Source organism: Mus caroli, unplaced genomic scaffold (assembly GCF_978045245.1).
Source record: "Mus caroli unplaced genomic scaffold, Mus_caroli_1 scaffold_3, whole genome shotgun sequence".
Classification (NCBI taxonomy): Eukaryota; Metazoa; Chordata; class Mammalia; order Rodentia; family Muridae; genus Mus; species Mus caroli.
Genome location: NW_028227258.1, coordinates 65,753,289 through 65,770,868, shown reverse-complemented (window position 1 = coordinate 65,770,868; position 17,580 = coordinate 65,753,289). Strand labels below are relative to the sequence as shown.

General features: G+C 43.8%; 1 protein-coding gene across 5 annotated transcripts in view; it reads left to right on the top strand.

Moving 5' to 3' along the window:
- Positions 1 to 17,580, top strand: part of Arnt (aryl hydrocarbon receptor nuclear translocator) — a 65,176-nt gene that overhangs the window by 21,421 nt on the left and 26,175 nt on the right. For 3 of the 5 annotated variants that reach the window (XM_021157527.3, XM_021157526.3, XM_021157528.3), the window contains exons 4-6: positions 10,930 to 10,974; positions 13,900 to 13,944; positions 17,258 to 17,471. In XM_021157527.3, coding sequence (XP_021013186.1) covers positions 10,930 to 10,974; positions 13,900 to 13,944; positions 17,258 to 17,471 — 304 coding nt within the window. The remainder of the gene's footprint in view (positions 1 to 10,929; positions 10,975 to 13,899; positions 13,945 to 17,257; positions 17,472 to 17,580) is intronic. The other 2 variants (XM_021157530.3, XM_021157529.3) reach the window with 1 other exon arrangement.

The following is a 17,580-nucleotide window of genomic DNA, read 5'->3' as shown; positions in this document are numbered from 1 at the left end:
ATCAAAGTTGTCATCCAGGGGGACTGACTGAACCAGCCCTCAAACCATCCTTTATCGGCATCAAAGATTTTTTGTCTCTGTGCAAGGCGAGTTCTCAATTTTGCCATGCTGTATCGCACTAATCCGGTCTTATCGACCCAGAAACAGCATTCTTCTTTTAGGGCGGCACACTTCCAAAGAGGATAAACTCGTCTCTAAATTAGTAATTGATTTTTCAATTTCCTTTATATCCTCATGCATAGCTTGTTGCAAAATTTTAAGCTGATGAATATTATTAAGCGCTACGGCCCCTGTGCCTATACCAGCAGTGATGCCGCCTGTGGCCAGGCCTCCCAATAACACCGCTAAGGTAATAGAGGCGGGATCTCTCTTAAGACGTCGGGGGCTGGCATTCTCATAGGCTTCTACAACATGACTTATGGGATGATAAATAATCCTAGGCCATAGGGTTACCATAACACAAAAATACTGGTAAAATTTAAGGTAGCAAGGGAAACACAGGGGGTAAGGCCAGCACTACAGGCCCAATAAGTCCCTTCTGGCGGGACAAGATAGCCAGAGGACTGGGAATGAGAAGATATATTTGTATAACTTCTACTTATAGAAAAAAATGGCGACCGGATCATGACCGGTACGGTACAATCTCAGACCCCAACTTTTTGGGTCATCCCAGTTAGCTTTCTTTCCTGCCTCAGTAAAGGTAATCACCAATGGATTACATCGGCCCCCAGGGGTGGCTCCGATATGGCTAGTTTTTAAAGAATCATAGCAGGGGCCACAATCAACCCTCCTTCTATCCTTCGTGCATTTCCATTTTCCTCTCCCCCCATAAGTATAGCCAGGTGTATTTCCTCTCTTAACAGTAATGAAATCCCATGAGGATGAGGGATTCCAATAGGCATGCCCCGTAGTCTCACACCCCCATACTTTACAATAGCCCTCTGCCGGACCCCCACAATGAGGTGACACCTTATGACCAGGGCAAACATAGATGTCAAATTCTCTGGTAAATTCTCTTTGATTAATATATTGGCATCCATAATCTCCAGATGGATCATGATCAGAGGGATCCCATTCATTACCAACCAGATCACACAAATCTACATAAAGGGTTGGAAAAGCCTCTTTTAGGGCACCCTGCAAAACAGTCTTATTAGCAACAACTCCTGTTAACAAATTAGAACTAGTCCAAGTCACATTATAGATCTGATGTGGGTTACTCCCTGATCTTTGAGTTCCTCCCAGTGTCATCATTTCCAGAAGTAGGATCATCCATGTCCAGCTCCGTCGCAATGGGTTCTTCTTCCGCCTGATGGATTGTTCTCGTAAGGCGGGCAGGGATCCAAAAAGGGTTGGCTTCATCCTGTGGAAAGACACATACGGCTCCCCTGGATCTGATCAATATGGGATCCGGGCCCTTCCATTTGTTATTCAAAACATCTTTCCATTTAACCCTTTCTTTGGGCCTATCTGGCTCTGAGTAATGACGTTCAGCTGCAGTATGGCCATGAGCATCAAGATTTAAAAAATTGAGTGTAAAGAGTGCCATAGACACAGACACTCTTGGTACTCGGGGTAGAGCCTCCTCGACTCCCCCTTTCTGTTTTATTAGATAGGATTTGAGGGTGCGGTGCGCCCGCTCAACAATACCCTGTCCTTGAGGGTTGTATGGAAGTCCAGTCAAGTGGGTCACGTCCATCTGACGGCAGAACTGTTGGAATTTTTGAGATGTATAAGCTGGACCATTATCTTATCTTAAGGAGTTTGGGTTTCCCCCAAGCACTCCATGCCTCAAAGCAATGTTGAATCACATGTGAGGCCTTTTCTCCAGTTAGGGGAGAAGCAGACATGATACCCGAGCACATGTCAATGGACACGTGGAGGTACTGAAGTTTGCCAAAGGAGGGGACATGGGTAACGTCCATCTGCCAGACCTGTAGGGGTCGAATGCCACGTGGGTTAATTCCTACGTGGGGGACTGGCAGAAACTCACAACAGTTTTGACACTGAATGACAATGTCACGGGCCTCCTTTCTTGTCAAGGAGAAGCGACAACGCAGAGTTTCAGCCGTCACATGAAATTTGTTGTGAAACCTCCTGGCAGCTTCTATTGGAGACGATAAAGCTGCAGCCATCATTTTTGTAGCTTTGTCTGCCATATCATTTCCCTGAGCCATGGGCCCAGGCAGGCCCGAGTGGGCCCTGACATGAGTAATATAGACTGGAAATTTTCTGGCTAACAGGACTAGCTGTATTTGCTGAAAAATATGGGCAACCTTGCTAGATGACCTAATCACCCCAGCCACTTCTAAAAGATTTACAGCATTAACCACATAATGAGAGTCAGACACAATATTAAGGGCTCCTGAAAAGGTTTTTAAAACCTCCAGGACCACAAGACACTCCACTACTTGAGGAGAATTCTCACCAAACTGTTTAGAGGTGACCTCCCCATTGTGGACATAGGCACCTATGCCGGTTTTTGACCCATCAATATATACCACGGCCCCATCTTCAAGTGGGGATTTAGATGTCACACGTGGAAACACAACAGGCTGATTCTGGGCAAACTGTAAGATGGGATGCTTGGGATAATGATTATCTATCTGTCCTTCAAAGGAGGTAACCAAGACTGCCCAGTCATTGGAGGTGGCTGCCAGAGTTTGAACTTGTACAGCGGTGTAAGGCACAATTAAGGTATCTGGGTTTTTTCCAAAGTGGGTAATAGCTGCTTTCAGGCCCCTAAAGGGCAAGCTGTGCAACTGCATTAGGATACCATTCTATTATTTTAGCAGGGGAAGCATTTGGGTGGACCCACAGTAGAGGTCCACCCTGCCATAAAACTGCAGTCGGCAATTGGGTTGTCTTAAAAACACACAAATCAAAAGGTTGAGTATCATTAATGCGATGCAATTGGGCCTCCTGCAAAGCCCCCTCAACTGCTCGCAACGCCTGGTCAGCAGCTGGAGTAAGGGCTCTAGGGGAGGAAATATGAGAATCCCCTTCCAATATTTCAAATAAAGGTTTCAACTCCGCCGAGGGGATTTTCAAAAAGGGTCTAAGCCAATTAATATCTCCCAGCAACTTTTGAAAATCATTTAAAGTATGAAGATGGTCCCTCCGTATTTCTATTTTCTGGGGTGCAATCCTGTCTGGGGTAATTATCGACCCTAGAAACTGTCCTGTATCAGAAACCTGCACCTTTTCTGCAGCTATTTGCAAACCCCACCGTTGAAGAGTGTCCAACAAACAGGGGTATGCCCTTTTTAATAGGCTCAGGTCTTTGTGACACAAAAGAACATCATCCATATAATGTATTAAAATTAAAGAAGGAAATTGTTCCTTTATTGGGCTAAGAGCCCTTTGTACATAAAGCTGACACATGGTGGGACTATTGGACATGCCCTGGGGCAAAACTTTCCATTGATATCTTCTATCTGGTTCCATATGATTGAATGAGGGAACTGTGAAGGCAAAACGAGGCCTATCCTCAGGGCATAATGGTATAAAAAAAAAAGCAATCCTTAATATCTATAATAATTAAATTCCATTTTCGCGGCAGGGCAGATAACGCCGGCAAACCACGTTGCACGGGGCCAAATAACTTCATTTGTGCATTAATGGCCCTTAAATCATGAAGCAACCTCCATTTTCCAGATTTCTTTTTAATAACAAATATGGGAGTATTCCAAGGAGAGACAGACGGCTCTATGTGTCCTAAATTTAACTGTTCTTTTATTAATTGTGTTACTGCCTCTAATTTTTCAGAGGATAAAGGCCACTGAGGAACCCACACCGGGTCCTCTGTTTTCCATGGTATAGGTTGTGCTTTCTCAGCGGCCCCTAGGAAAAACCCAGTCCCTGTTTTCTGTAATTTTCCTTTGGTGCAATAGGCGTTATTCATCCCTGTCCTTGTGCACCCAGTCCCTCCCCATCTCTATAACCCATCTTGGTCATGATATGCTTTGCTCTATCTGAATAGTTGCCTTCTAAGGAAACTGTCTCATTAGACAAGACGAGACTCATGTGCTGCATGATATCCCTTCCCCAGAGGTTAACCGGGAGCGGGAGCACATAGGGTACAAATTTTCCCTGCTGACCTTCGGGGGATCTCCAGGTTAAAGCAACAGAACTTATAGTGGGACAGGATTGGTATCCCAGACCTTGTAACGAATGAGATGATTCTGTGGTGGGCCAAGTTTTGGGCCACCAATGTGTGGAAATTATACTTTTGTCTGCTCCGTTATCTAGAATGCCCTCGAATTCTTTCCCATTTATCTTAAGGCGGAGCTTAGGTCTGCTATTTAACGATACCACTAAGTAGGCCGAATCACTTCCGGAGGAACCCATATTCTTCACATCCTGTCCCACAGGCTCCTCTCTGGCGTTATCAGGGAGGAGCAATAGCTGGGCAATCCTGTCCCCTTTGTTAATAGAGAAGACGCCCCGAGGGCTGGAACATAGGACTTGAATCTCAGGAGAGTGTTGGCGATCCACCACTCCTGGGTGTACCACCAAGCCTTGTAAGGTGAGCGAACCTCGACCAAGAATAAGGCCCATGGTCCCCGGGGGCAAAGATAATACAGACTCCACCGGGACCGGTTGAATGTTCATTTGGGGCATTAGTAGGAAGTCGGTGGCGGCACGCAGGTCCACCCTTGAGGGTCTTCCTGGGCCTCCTCTCTGGTTGTTTCCTGGGTCCTGACAAATCGGTTCCCATATCTTTGGGGGCCCTGGGACCGGGGGCCCGGTTTCCCGTTTTTTGTTACATGAGGAAACTCCTTAGTATCATTAGCCTCCTGTGATGCAAGTAGCCTGCCATTGATATCTCTGACAGACCGACATTGATCTGCCCTATGATAACCCTTACCGCACTTGGTGCATAGGGTAAGGACCCTCCTCTCACGAGGAGGGGCCCTGCAGTCTCTTTTGAGATGACCAGGCTTGCCACAATTATAACATGTTTTATGTCCCTTTTGTCCTGTTGCTTGCTTTTGCGACTGAAGAATTGCAGCCGCCAGGCCTGCATTAGTAAGGGGGTCCCCCCAACTCACGGCAAACTCTAAGCCAATCCTGTAAGCCTTTGCTCTTTCTAGGGGCGATAGCTGCTCGGCACTCCTGTGTGGCTTGTTCAAAAATTAACTGTTCTATTAAGGGGTTTGCGGCCTCAGAGTCCCCAAAAATTCTCTCAGCCGCTTCTGTCATTCTTGCCACAAAATTTGAGAAGGGCTCTTGGGGGCCCTGAATAATTTTTGATAATTGTTGATTGGCCTCACCCTTGTTTGATAGAGCTTTCCATGCCCTAATAGCAGAATGTGCAACTTGCGCATAAGCTCCCCATGCATAGTTGTTTTGATCAGCCGCATACAGGCCCTGCCCTGTTAACAGGTCGAAGGTCCAATCGCGTTGTTCCGGGGTGAGTGCTGCCGCATTAAACCTAGCTAGATTTTGGGCTGCCTCATGCCATAGGGCTTTCCATTCCATATACTGTCCCATGGTTGGTAAAACAGCTTTGGTAATCATCTGCCAATCTGAAGGAGTGAGCGGATTTATGGCCAATCTATCTAGTTGCATCAATGTAAAGCTCCCCGTCACCCCATATTTCCTTACCGACTCCGCAAGTTCCTTAATTCGATTGTATTCTACGGGTGCATAAACCCTACCTCCTTCCCCATTATCGAAAACGGGGAAGGCTTGTGTCACTTTATGGCGGGTTTTTTCAGAAAGAAGTGAAGAAGATGCGGGTCGTGCCCCATAAGGGGGTGGGGCAGTAGGGGTAAGCTGCATGCGTTGTTGGAGTGGGGGCTGTTTTTTATTTTTATATCTTGGGATCCTTTCATCAGGGTGATACCTCTCTTCTTCATATCTAGCTGCAGCTTCCTCTAAGTCCTCTTCCTCAGAGGAGTCAAGTTCGTCGCTCGAACTTGAGCTAATTTTCAGTTCTTGAAGTTCCCTTACTGTGTAGATACTCTCCCCTTTTTTCTTATCATCATTAGAAGGGTGATCCAACCTTATAGTTTGATCAGGCTTCTCTCCCCCTTTTTTACCTTTTCCGGGGGGTCCCTTTTCTCTTTTCTTGGATATCCCTTTTGTATGTGCTCGAGCACCCAACCTCTCACTCCGCTCGGTTTCTGACATGCTATCTTGGACTGATTCTAACGCGTGCTGGCCTTCCTGTCTTACTGGACCGCAGGTTTCATCCTCTAGACAGTTATTAACCATCTTCCAAATGCCCTTGGTCCCAGGGCGAAGATCGTTCTCTAACAGTTTTCCATCTAGATCTTTTCCCAATTTTTCCACGAGGCGCGGGAAAGTGATCCGGAGCAGGAGTACCATGGCGCCACACGGTCAACTTCCTTCACAAAATTTTTAAGTGTGCGGGGTGCAATCTTAATGTCCCTTTGTTTAAGAAGGTTATCAAGGGCTTGAACCACAGATTGGGACGAACCCATTGTGGATGGTGCCTGCGGTTTATCTACACCCGACTTATGTAGCACGGCAGATTTCTACCTCCTCGCGGCTTATCTACGTCCGTCTGACAGGAGATCTGACAGGAGATCAATGGCCGAAATGTCAACAGTCGCAGGGCCGCTTATCTACGTCGGACTTATCCGCAACCCTCAACAATACAACACCAGGAAGAAAAGGAAGAAGACTCCGATCACTAATACCTCGGGCAAACCCTCCCAAGGTGGAGACAGTTGAAGACCAAGATTAGAAAAAAAATCCGACACACCTCTCCGGGCGGAGTCCACTGCAGTTCTGAATCCACCTCAACGCTGAGGGGGTCTCGAAGTCCCGGGTTTTCAGCACCACTTCTTGCGCGCGTCCGACTCGACCAGCAAGAACGACACAAGTAGGATCCTTCTGCAGCCAAGCTTTAATGCATCTTGAGAGGGAGAGCATAAGCTTACACACGGATGCGAAGACCCTGAGGAACCCAGCCCTGTGCCTTATATAGAATTTTTGTCCCGCCTCTGACGTGGCGCATCCTCACAGGGCCATTTCCAAACGGACCAGATAACGTACTTAACGGGTGTATGTCCTCGCAGACAGGGACTATCCAGAGACATGTGCAGTAAGCCTTTTTACTTGTTCAAACACCCAGCTCATGTGCCATCTTGTAATTTCCACATCTCAGCTTTTTGATGGCCAAGTTGATAAGACAAACTAACTGACTGGAGGCAGGTAAACAGAAGAGGTAGATAGATTAATATGTGGTCTAAGAGTAGCCTAGCTGCCCACAGGGAAAGCAGAGTAAGTAAGCAGTCAGTGAAATTGGAGAATTTATATGGTCTCATAGGAATGGCAACATAGGCAACTCAGTAGAAGATTCACAGATAAGATGAATGGGCATTTGAATAATGGGTGATGGTTGTGGCACAGTTTGCCTTGATCTATAGTTGTCTCTTGACCTCCTGTCCTTTGGTTAATTACTCCTTCCAGGTTGATAAATCTTCCTAGAGGGTATTTGTAGCTATAAGAGAACTTATGAATGTGTGTGTATGTCATTGTGTGTTTTAAACATTTTGTGTGTGTGTATCTTGACACATGTGCTACACATGTATGAAGGTCAGAGAAAACTTGGAGGAATAGGTATCCCCACCACCACCACCACCACCATGTAGGTTCTGGGAACTCAGATCAGCAGGCTTGGCAGCAAATGTTTTATCTATTGAAACATCTCACCACTTACCTCCATTTTGTTTGACAGAATCCCACTTGTAATCTAATCAAGCCTTGTATAGCCCAGGCTCTACACAAATGTACGGAGAGCCTCTTTTCTCAGAGGCTACTTACTGTAGGCTCAAGCCACTACGCCCTGCTTAGCACTTGGTTTTGCTTTGTTGTAAGTAGGTCTGACTCTGTAGCTTTGGCTGAAGCTTCCAGAGGTCTGCCTGTCTCTGCCTTCTAATTCTGGGACTAAAGATGTGACCCCTAACACAGTATTGGCTTTTCACATTCTTTCTAATCTGAATAATCAGGAGACTAGAGCACTGAGGTATTTTATGACTCCTTTGAGTTAAGGTCTATCTCTTCATGAGCTACGTCTCTTCTTGGGAGGACAGTAATCTGCTAGACAGATGAGATTACTTCAATAGGACAGGGATATTCACACTACTGCTGTGTAACTGAGGGCCAATATTAGACTGAAGATCTCAAGACTTTTGGGGAGGACACATTTCATCTTTAGGCTGAAGTGGTGAAAAGGAAGTGAAATGGGATGTTAGCTAGAGAAGCTTCCTAGAAAAGGAAAAGGAAAAGGAAGTACAAAGATCTGGAAGCAAGATGGGAAGAATGTAGCTGCTGCTGTGAACACAAACTCCTTGCTTGTAGGCCACAGTTAGGAGGGTAGTAGGAATCCCCAGAAGGCAGTAGCCAGGAGCTTTACCACCATGGAGAACTTTTTTCAGAGGAAGAGTTAGGAAGTAGTCTTGTTTCAGTTTAATGCTTTTGTTTGTTTGTTTTACACCAAACATAGATTACTTTCAAAGTTGGTAAAAACAAATTTAAAAATGAAAGGGGGAAAAAATGCCAAAAGACATGAAGAGGTATTTTTCCAAAGAAAAGATACAAATGGCCAAGAAGCATGTGAAAGGTTGACATTAGTAATCATTTGGAGATATTTGGGAGGTATACAAGTCAAAGATAACATTTATGTCTGATCCGGAGACCACTATCAAAACCAAAACAAAATAGGAGCTAAGTCTGGAGGCTGATATCCACCAGCCTCCCATGGGTAGGGAGAACCCAGGGCTGCACAGGGAGCTCCTGTCTCAGAAAGACACAAGCAACCCCCCAGAAAATAACAAAATTGCTAGAGAAGTGGGGGAATTGGAACAGTTATACACTGTGATATTGTAAAATGGTACAGTCACAATGGAAGAGAATATGGTGCCACTTCACAAGTTCCAGCTCAGGGTCACTTGCCTCACAAGCTTAAAGGATTCGATTCCTCATACTAAATCTTTGTATATTAGCTTTTTTCTGAAGACTTCAGAAATTTTTTTTTTTATATGTGTGTTTTGTCTACATATGTGTCTTGCACAGTGTGTGTGCCTGGTTCCTAGAACTGGAGTTACAGACAATTGTAAGCTGCCAGGTGGGTTCTGAGATCTGAACATGGGCTCTCAGCATGAACAACAAATGCTCGTGATCATTGAACTGAGATCTGAACATGGGCTCTCAGCGTGAACAGGAAATGCTCGTGACCATTGAACTATCTCTCTAACCCTAGATTAATTAGTTCTGAGGTAGGTGTGATGGCACATACATATAATCCCAACACTTGACAGGCTTATGTAAAAGGATCGCTGTGAATTCAAATCAAGTCTGAGCTGCTCTCAACAATTATACACAGAGAACTAACGCATAGAGTGCTTTTGAGGTGGCTGATCTCAGAACCCACACTGTGAAAGGATAGAGTTGTTCTTGAAAGTTGTCCTCCACCTCCATATCTGCCCTGTGGCTGCAAACACAAGTTTGGTTTTGATGGCCTGAAACTTGCTGTCTAGACCATGCGGACCTCCAACTTGTAGTGATCCTCTTTGAACTTGCATTCTGCATGCAGGGGTTCAGTTGTGCACAGTTTATATTTTCATACATATATATATAAGGCATTGTATACCCCACCCCTCACCCTGGGACATCCTCTTCTCACTAGTCCCCTTCCTCTTCCCAACTAGTTCCTCTTTTACTTTCATGACTATTTTTTTTGGAGTGGGATGTTTCATTGGGGTTGCTTACCAGTAGTATGTGTGAGTGACTACACTTTCCTCGGGGCTACAACGATGAAGAAAAGCTCTCCCAGCAACTAACTGCTTATAGATCCTCAAGGGGCTTTGTGGCTTTGTGAACTCCTCCTCCCTCTATGCTAGGATGTTGTGTAGTTTTTGTAGTCACAGCTGTTGTGAATTCAAGTATGCATTGGTCATGTCATTTCAGAAGACAGTGTTCCACAACAGTCTGCCCTTTCTCTCTTGTTTTTTTTTTTTTTTTTTTTTTTTTTTTTTTTTTTTTTGGTTTTTTGAGACAGGGTTTCTCTGTGTAGTCCTGGCTGTCCTGGAACTCACTTTGTAGACCAGGCTGGCCTCGAACTCAGAAATCGCCTGCCTCTGCCTCCCGAGTGCTGGGATTAAAGGCGTGCGCCACCACGCCCGGCAGTCTGCCCTTTCTCTTAACTCAGTGTTTCTGTCCCCTCTTATGCAATGGTCCCTGACCCTTGGAGGCTTTGGCTATCTCTTTTCCATCCCCCATTCCCTGTGGAGTGTTGCTGTATTGATCAGACCAGCCTCCTACACCTGGCTCAAATGTTCTTTTCCCTCAACTGCCTAAGTAGGCCTAAAGAACTGCAGACACATGCTTAAAGCAGGATCAAAATATGGGTATTAAATGAATACCCATATTTACGATCCTGTTTTTCACAGAAGAGTGAACACAGGAAAAATATACCCACACACTGTTCTATTGGTTTTTTGGTTTTTGTTTTTGTTTTTTTAAAGCTACAATTAAAAAACAAACGAAGTCAGGCTTAGTGATTTACACCTGTAATAAGCAATTGGGAGGCAGAGGCAAAGGGTCTGTAAGTTGAGAGTGAATGCCAGGCTAGCCAGTGCTATATAGCTGACCTCATCTCAAAAAAACAACCCCCCCAAAACCAACAAATCCCCAAATATATTCCCAACTTTAGAGAAATCACAAGACATTTCATGTTTTCATCATACCATCTTTCTGTGTGTGGTCACTGAGAAATGATACTCATCGGCTCTCAGTGTTCTCTCAGATGCCATTAGTGTCCGCTGCTTTGTGGTGCTGGTCCATTATCTTTCACTGTTGAGTAGTTTTACTTATTTCTAGCTTTTATTTCAGAGCGGAGTAGATATAAGTACAAGGGTTTGAATTAATCTTTTCCCTGCCCTTTCTTTTCAGATGCGATGATGACCAGATGTGTAATGACAAAGAACGGTTTGCCAGGTAATGTACTAGAATTCTTGTCCTGGTTATGGGATCAAGCAATCTAAATGTTGGATTTAAATTTTATCTAGGTGAGAGTTAATTTCTCTGGTTAGTCTCCTTCCTCTTCTGAAAGATGAGACAGCCTGGAATTTATGCCTGTTCAGTTGACTTGAAGCTAGGTATATGTTAACATAATGTTTCTCTCATGTATGCAAGTTTTAGTAATGTGTATATTGCATCTGCAGGAGTACAAACTGTAGACTTCTTGGGCATATTTGTACAAATACAGAAGAATCTTTTATAGAAAATGGTTTATTCATTTAAATGAGTTTTTATTCTGGATACCAAACTTAAATTTGTTTAAGTAACTGTCAGAAGATTATGAAATATACTGGTTTTAATTTTTTTTAAAGAGTAATCATCTCAACTCATATACTGGTTTTACTTTTAGAAAATTCTTGCTGTAAGTTACTCTTTTAAAAAGAGGGGAGGGTGTCATGGGGCTGGAGAGATGGCTCTATGGGTAAAAGTGCTTGTTGCTCTGGCAGAGGACCTGAATTTGGTTTCTAGCATGCACAACTCCCTGTAACTCCAGCTCCAGGGAGCCTGACATCCTCTTTTGGCTTCTGTTGATGTCTACATGTACATGATCATACATATATACAGATGTACACGTATACACATGCATGCTTTATTTATTATCATTAAGTGTGCATGCATACTTGGGGAGCCAAGATGTTGGGTTCCAAGTATAAGCCTGTGTCCCTGAATGTGAGTATGTGCATATGAAGGCATGTAGGATTTTCTGGAGTTGAATTTACAGGCAGCTGTAAGCTATCCAGCATGGATGCTGGGGATCAGACTCAGATCCTGTGCCAGAACAGTGTGTACTTTTAACTCCCCTTTTTTTTTTTGAGTTAAAATCTCACCAGGCCAGGCTTTCCTGGAACTTGCAGAAAATAATTTTACCTTTGTTTCTGATTGTTGGTATTAAAGTTGAACACCACCACAGCCAGTTGTTCTTTTTCTACTGATCATTTGTGTATATATGTGCATGGAGAGGACAGAGGACACTCCAGGTGTCATTTCTCAGGGTCCCCCCCCCCCACCCTGAGATGTAGCCCCTCTCTGTCTTGGATTGCACTAGGTCGACTAGGATGCTGTTCAGTGAGCCCATAGGATCCTCCTATCTCTGCCTTTCCAGTGCCAAGATTGTAAGGATTGTAGTTTCTATTTTATTGGATTTTTTACATATATTGATAAAATTATTATTATTATTACTATTATTATTAAGCTCAAGTTTTACTCCGTTGCAAATCCCTAGGCTCAAGCAGTTCTCCCATTTCATCATCACCAGTAGCTGGGACTACAAGGTCCCTGCTTCCTGCTGTATCCATTTTAAGGCAGAGTCTTAGGAAGTTATTTTATTTGCGTGTCTGGCTTTATTATTTTGGTTTATGTGAGACAGTCTCTCTGGCCTGTCACTCAGTTCTCATGCTCACAAGGGATGATTGAGATAATGCTTCATAGAGGACAGAAGAGGGCATCAGGTCTTCTAGAGTTAGAGCTAGAGACTGTTATGAATTGCTGGACATTGAACCCAGTTTCTCTGGAGGAGCAGTCAATGTTCATTATCTCATCCTTACCTCATCTCTCCAGCCCCATCATCTTTTTGGACTATTAATATACCTTACTAGGTAATTTATTTGAGGCTTATCTCTCTTAAAATGAGTACTGATAATACTGAGGTAACTAGTACCTTGTTTTGGTTTTTTTTGTTTGTTTTTGTTTTTGTGTTTTTGTGTAGCCCTGGCTGTCCTGGAACTCACTCTGTAGACCAGGCTGGCCTCGAGCTCAGAAATCCACCTGCCTCTGCCTCCCAAATGCTGGGATTAAAGGCATGTGCCACCATGCCCAGCCCTTGTTTTTTTTTTTTTTTTTTCAGTTGCTTCTCTCTCCCCTTTTTGGTGGGTATTGAGCCAGTCCTTCTACATTGCCCTGGTTATCCTGGAACTCTCTATCTCTGTGTATACCAATCTGGACTTGAACTCCTCAAGTGCGAGGATCGGAGGCACACACCATCATGCCTAGCCCCCATTCTTAAAGTGTTTTGTTTTTCTGGAAGAGTTTAGTGAAAACCTTTGTCTTTCTTCAAGGGAGGAGGGATTGACATACTGGTTAAACCATAGAAGAAATGCTAATGTTTAGAAATGCCTAGACCAGAGTTCATTAAATTAGGAGTGTGTCAGTGATAGAGAATATGCTCTTGGTTTTTATCATGTGATCATGTCAAGCTAGACGGCTCGGTGTATGACTTTCACTCCAAGCCTGAGAACCCAGGTTCTTTCTCACAGGGTGGAAGGAGAGAGCCAACTCCCACAGTCGCCTTCTGACCTGTGGCACACAGACACACTAAGTACTACAATGGGAAAAACAAATCTTGTCATAATTTGTGTGTGTGAATGTGTGTGTGTGAGGAAATTATATTTCTAATCCCTTGTTTTAAGCCTTGTAATCTAGTCACTAATATACAATAGCGAATGTGAATGAGTGTTTCTTCCCAGATTGGCAGCAGTTTATAAGAATGATAATTTTGATAATTCTGAATTTCCTGGTTGGTTCTTGTTCACACTCTGTATCTTTGGTTTCTCTAGAGATTGTTTGACAAAGTGTTTTTTTTTTGTGTTGAGATTATGTTAGTTTCTAATTGTCCTTGACTTTCGACTTATAAGTTACTTGTTACAAAAAATACAGTTCTATAGATTCTCAAGGTTCCTCCTTGTATGGCCTTTTCCTCCCTTTTTCTGTATCTATTTCATTTCTTCCTTTCTTTCCTTTCCATTTTGCATTTCATATTCCCTCCCTCACTTTCATCTGCCTTTTCTTCTTTCTTTTCTTCCTTTTTATTTTAATTTTCGCTTAGTTCATCAATTCTGTTTTTAGGTCGGATGATGAGCAGAGCTCTGCGGATAAAGAGAGACTTGCCAGGTAGGAGCTATGTTGTTTAGCATGAAGCAGATACTGCCTTCTTACCCTTTGTCTAACCCATCTTTTCTTTCCCTTTCTGTATTTTTCTCTTACCTGTGGCAAAGGAGGACATGAGGTTTTACAAGTTGGGGTACAATAAGAACTTTGGCTTCCCCAACAGGAAGTGGGTGAATTAAGCCAGGTATGGTGGCTCACTCTTTTGATCCCTGCATTTGGGAAGCAGAGGCAGGTGGAGTTCTGTAAGATTGAGGCCAGCCTGGTTTACAAAGAAATTCTAAGACAGCTAGGGCTACACAGAGAAACCCTAGCCGGGGGTGATGGAAGAATAAATTATAAATTACTATTCATCCTTAAGATTTTTATTTTTTCTTTACTTCATCACTAAGTTCCACAGAAAATTATTTAGAAATCATGTGGTTGTGTCCATAGATGCCTTAACAGGAACATACTCTCTATCAGAGTACCGGTAATTACCACAGTTCCCAGTATTTAGGCCATGACACGTACTCTGACTTCCCTATGTTGATTCACAGTCTAGATTACTATGATGGTAGAACTGATTGAATCCTTATAATTTCTGAGGAAAGTTTTAGCTACCTTGGTATGACTATTTAAAGGATGGATTTTCTAGGGTGGAGAGATAGCTCAGTCTGTAAAATACTTGCTTTGCAAGTATGATTACCAGAGTTTGATCCTCGGAATGCAATGAATAGAAGGGTGTGGGTTTATAACTGCACATGTTTGTGATTCTAGAACAATAGGGAAGCAGGGGCAGACCTCTCACTGGGCAGCTGCACTAGCTTAGGAGAAGAGCCCTGGGTCCCCGTGAGAGATGCTGTCTCAGAAAACAACGTGGGAAGTGGATATCTTAAAAATGACATGTTAAGTTGACCTTTGGATTTGACATGCATGCACATGCATGCTCACACAGTGTGTATATGCACACATAGTTTTCTGGACTTCAGTCTCAGAAATTTGTCAGATACTAAGAAGATGGGTACTTTAAAATTAAGAGTAGATTTTTAAAAAATGTCTGAGAGTAACTAAATATTAACCTATAAAGTAGGTTCTTTTTTCTTTTGAAAAGAGACCTCTTTTCCTCTCCTTCAGGACAGGGTCTCATGTACTTTATGCAGGCCTTAACTTCCTGGTCCTTCTGCCCGGGTGCTGGATTGCAGGGGTGTGCCGTCATGTCCAGATAAACATCTCCACAGGCAGATTTCCTTCTGAGGGACTCCCAGCTTTGTGTGTTGTGGGTGACACTGTGACAGTCACTGAGCTACATTCAGGGACCTGTTTTAGTTCTCTTTAGAGCATTGTCCATGATACAGAGATAGTGCTTTCCTGCTCTGGCCTTTGAGTTGGTGTACCTGGATCATTATAAAAATACCTTTACTACTGTCCCCTTGTGTTACTTCTTCAAGCTAGGCCACAAATTCATTCTGTGACTGTTAACCCAGGGTTGCTACTGCTATGCTTCCAGCCTTCAGAGAACTGGAAGGCCTTGCACTGGGGAGGAGGGCAGCTCTGAGAAAGCCAGCTAACTCTTGCTTCATTTGGCTCATTAAACACAAGGATGTCAGTGTTAGGGCTTGTGGTGTTGGTTTTCTCTACAGAAGAGATCCATAAGTGGCGAGAGAGATACATAAAGACAGTAAAGCCAAGCTGTTCCTTCGAGGCAGCCTCGTGGGAGACCCCAAAGAGCCTTTCAGCTTTCCAGAGTTTCCATTTGTAAGCTCTTAGGTTATTCCTTTTGACAGTTGTATTGCAATCCTGCCTCATGTTTTCGGTCTTTGTTACCCTGGTGAGATGCGGGTTCTCTTTCCGTGCTTTTGATGTTCCTTTCCCCAGCTGCTCCTTTTCCCACAATACCTTTTGCCCAGTCTGGGGACCCACATGATAACCTGCACTCTCTTAAGTTCAGCGCACTGCCAAACCCAGAGAAGAATTTTGTGCATTAGTATAACAAATAAAATTCCAAAATACCCCAATTCTGTATCTTAATGCCATAAGCAACTTTGACAAGGCAGCATTTAATATACTAAAATATACTAAAAGAATTTACACTATCATGTCTTCTTTTTCTTTCCTTTTTTCTTTTTGGGATAAGATCTCACTATGTAGCGCTGGCTGTTCTAGAACTCAGAGATTCCCCCTGCCTCTACCTCTGAGTACTGGAATTAAAGGTGGGTGCCACCACCCTGGCTCCCCCCCCCCCTCTTTCACTTTCTTCGTTTTAAAGGCAGTCTTATGTATTCCAGGCTGCACCCAGGCTTGATAAGGAGGTTAGAGGGAATTATCCATTCAAGTGCTGGACTCACAGGTTCTCCTGACTGCTAGAGATCAGACCCAGAGCCTTGGCCTTGCTAGACAAGCACTCCAACACCTGAGCTAAATTACCAGGCCCAGGTGGCTGCTGCTTTTCTTCTTCCTTAAAAAGGGGGCGTTGGGTAGTTTTGAGATCCATCTTGCTTCGTAGCCCAGGCTGGCTTCAAACTCACCTTGAAGTTGATGGTGATTCTCTTGCCTCAGCCTCCCAGTTGCAGGGATTATAGACAGGCATGTGCCAGCATGCCTGGCCTCATTTGGATATTTGGGACAGGGTATCACTTTGTAGTCCATGCTGCCCTGTATAGCCCAGGCTGACCTCAAACCCAAAACTCTTGTGCTTTTAGTCTTCCGGGTGCTGAATTGTAATATTTGCTACCAGCTCTGGCCTTTATATTATTATTTCTTTCATAAGCTACTGGTTCATTTACTTAAAAAGTTGGTCATTTTATTTTATAGCCTTCAAATGTTTTAACTAGAAAACATGTGGTCAGTGAAGCTGAGATTTATCCCCTTAGGAACTTAAGTGAGTGAAATCAACATTTAAAAAAACACTCACTCCCAACCTTACCCCTGAGACAGGGTTTCTGTGTGTTGCCCTTGCTGACACTTTGTAGACCAGGCTGGCTTAGAACTCAGTGATCCATCTGCCTGCTTCTGCCTCATGAGTGCTGGGATTAAAGGCATGCTCCACCAACACCTTGCTTTAATTATTTCTTAAACTATTCACTCTGAAGTGGTGATTTAATGGAAGTGGTTGATTGGAGAGGCAGTATGTACTTGTACTTTGTCTAGACTTTGTTAGTTTGTTTCATTCTTACTCTGCATGAGGTTGGCCTGCTTGGCTTCTGAGATTTGAACATCATCAGACCTAAGTTACTGCATCCTTCAGCAGCTGACCAGGCATCCATATCACTCTCCTGATACCAAGGACCAGATATGACCGCCCGCCTAGAATGGAGCCTCTTTCTCTCTTTTTATGCAGGGAAAATCATAGTGAAATAGAACGGCGGCGACGGAACAAGATGACAGCTTACATCACAGAACTGTCAGACATGGTACCTACCTGTAGTGCCCTGGCTCGAAAACCAGACAAGCTAACCATCTTACGCATGGCCGTGTCTCACATGAAGTCCTTGAGGGGAACTGGCAACACATCTACTGATGGCTCCTACAAGCCATCTTTCCTCACTGATCAGGTCTCTGGATCTTAAAATGACTCTGGGTATATCTGTTGAAAGTTTTGGACTAATTTAATGGTTTTGTTTGGTTGCTTGCTTGTTTGTTTTGGGGATGGTCTCATGTAGC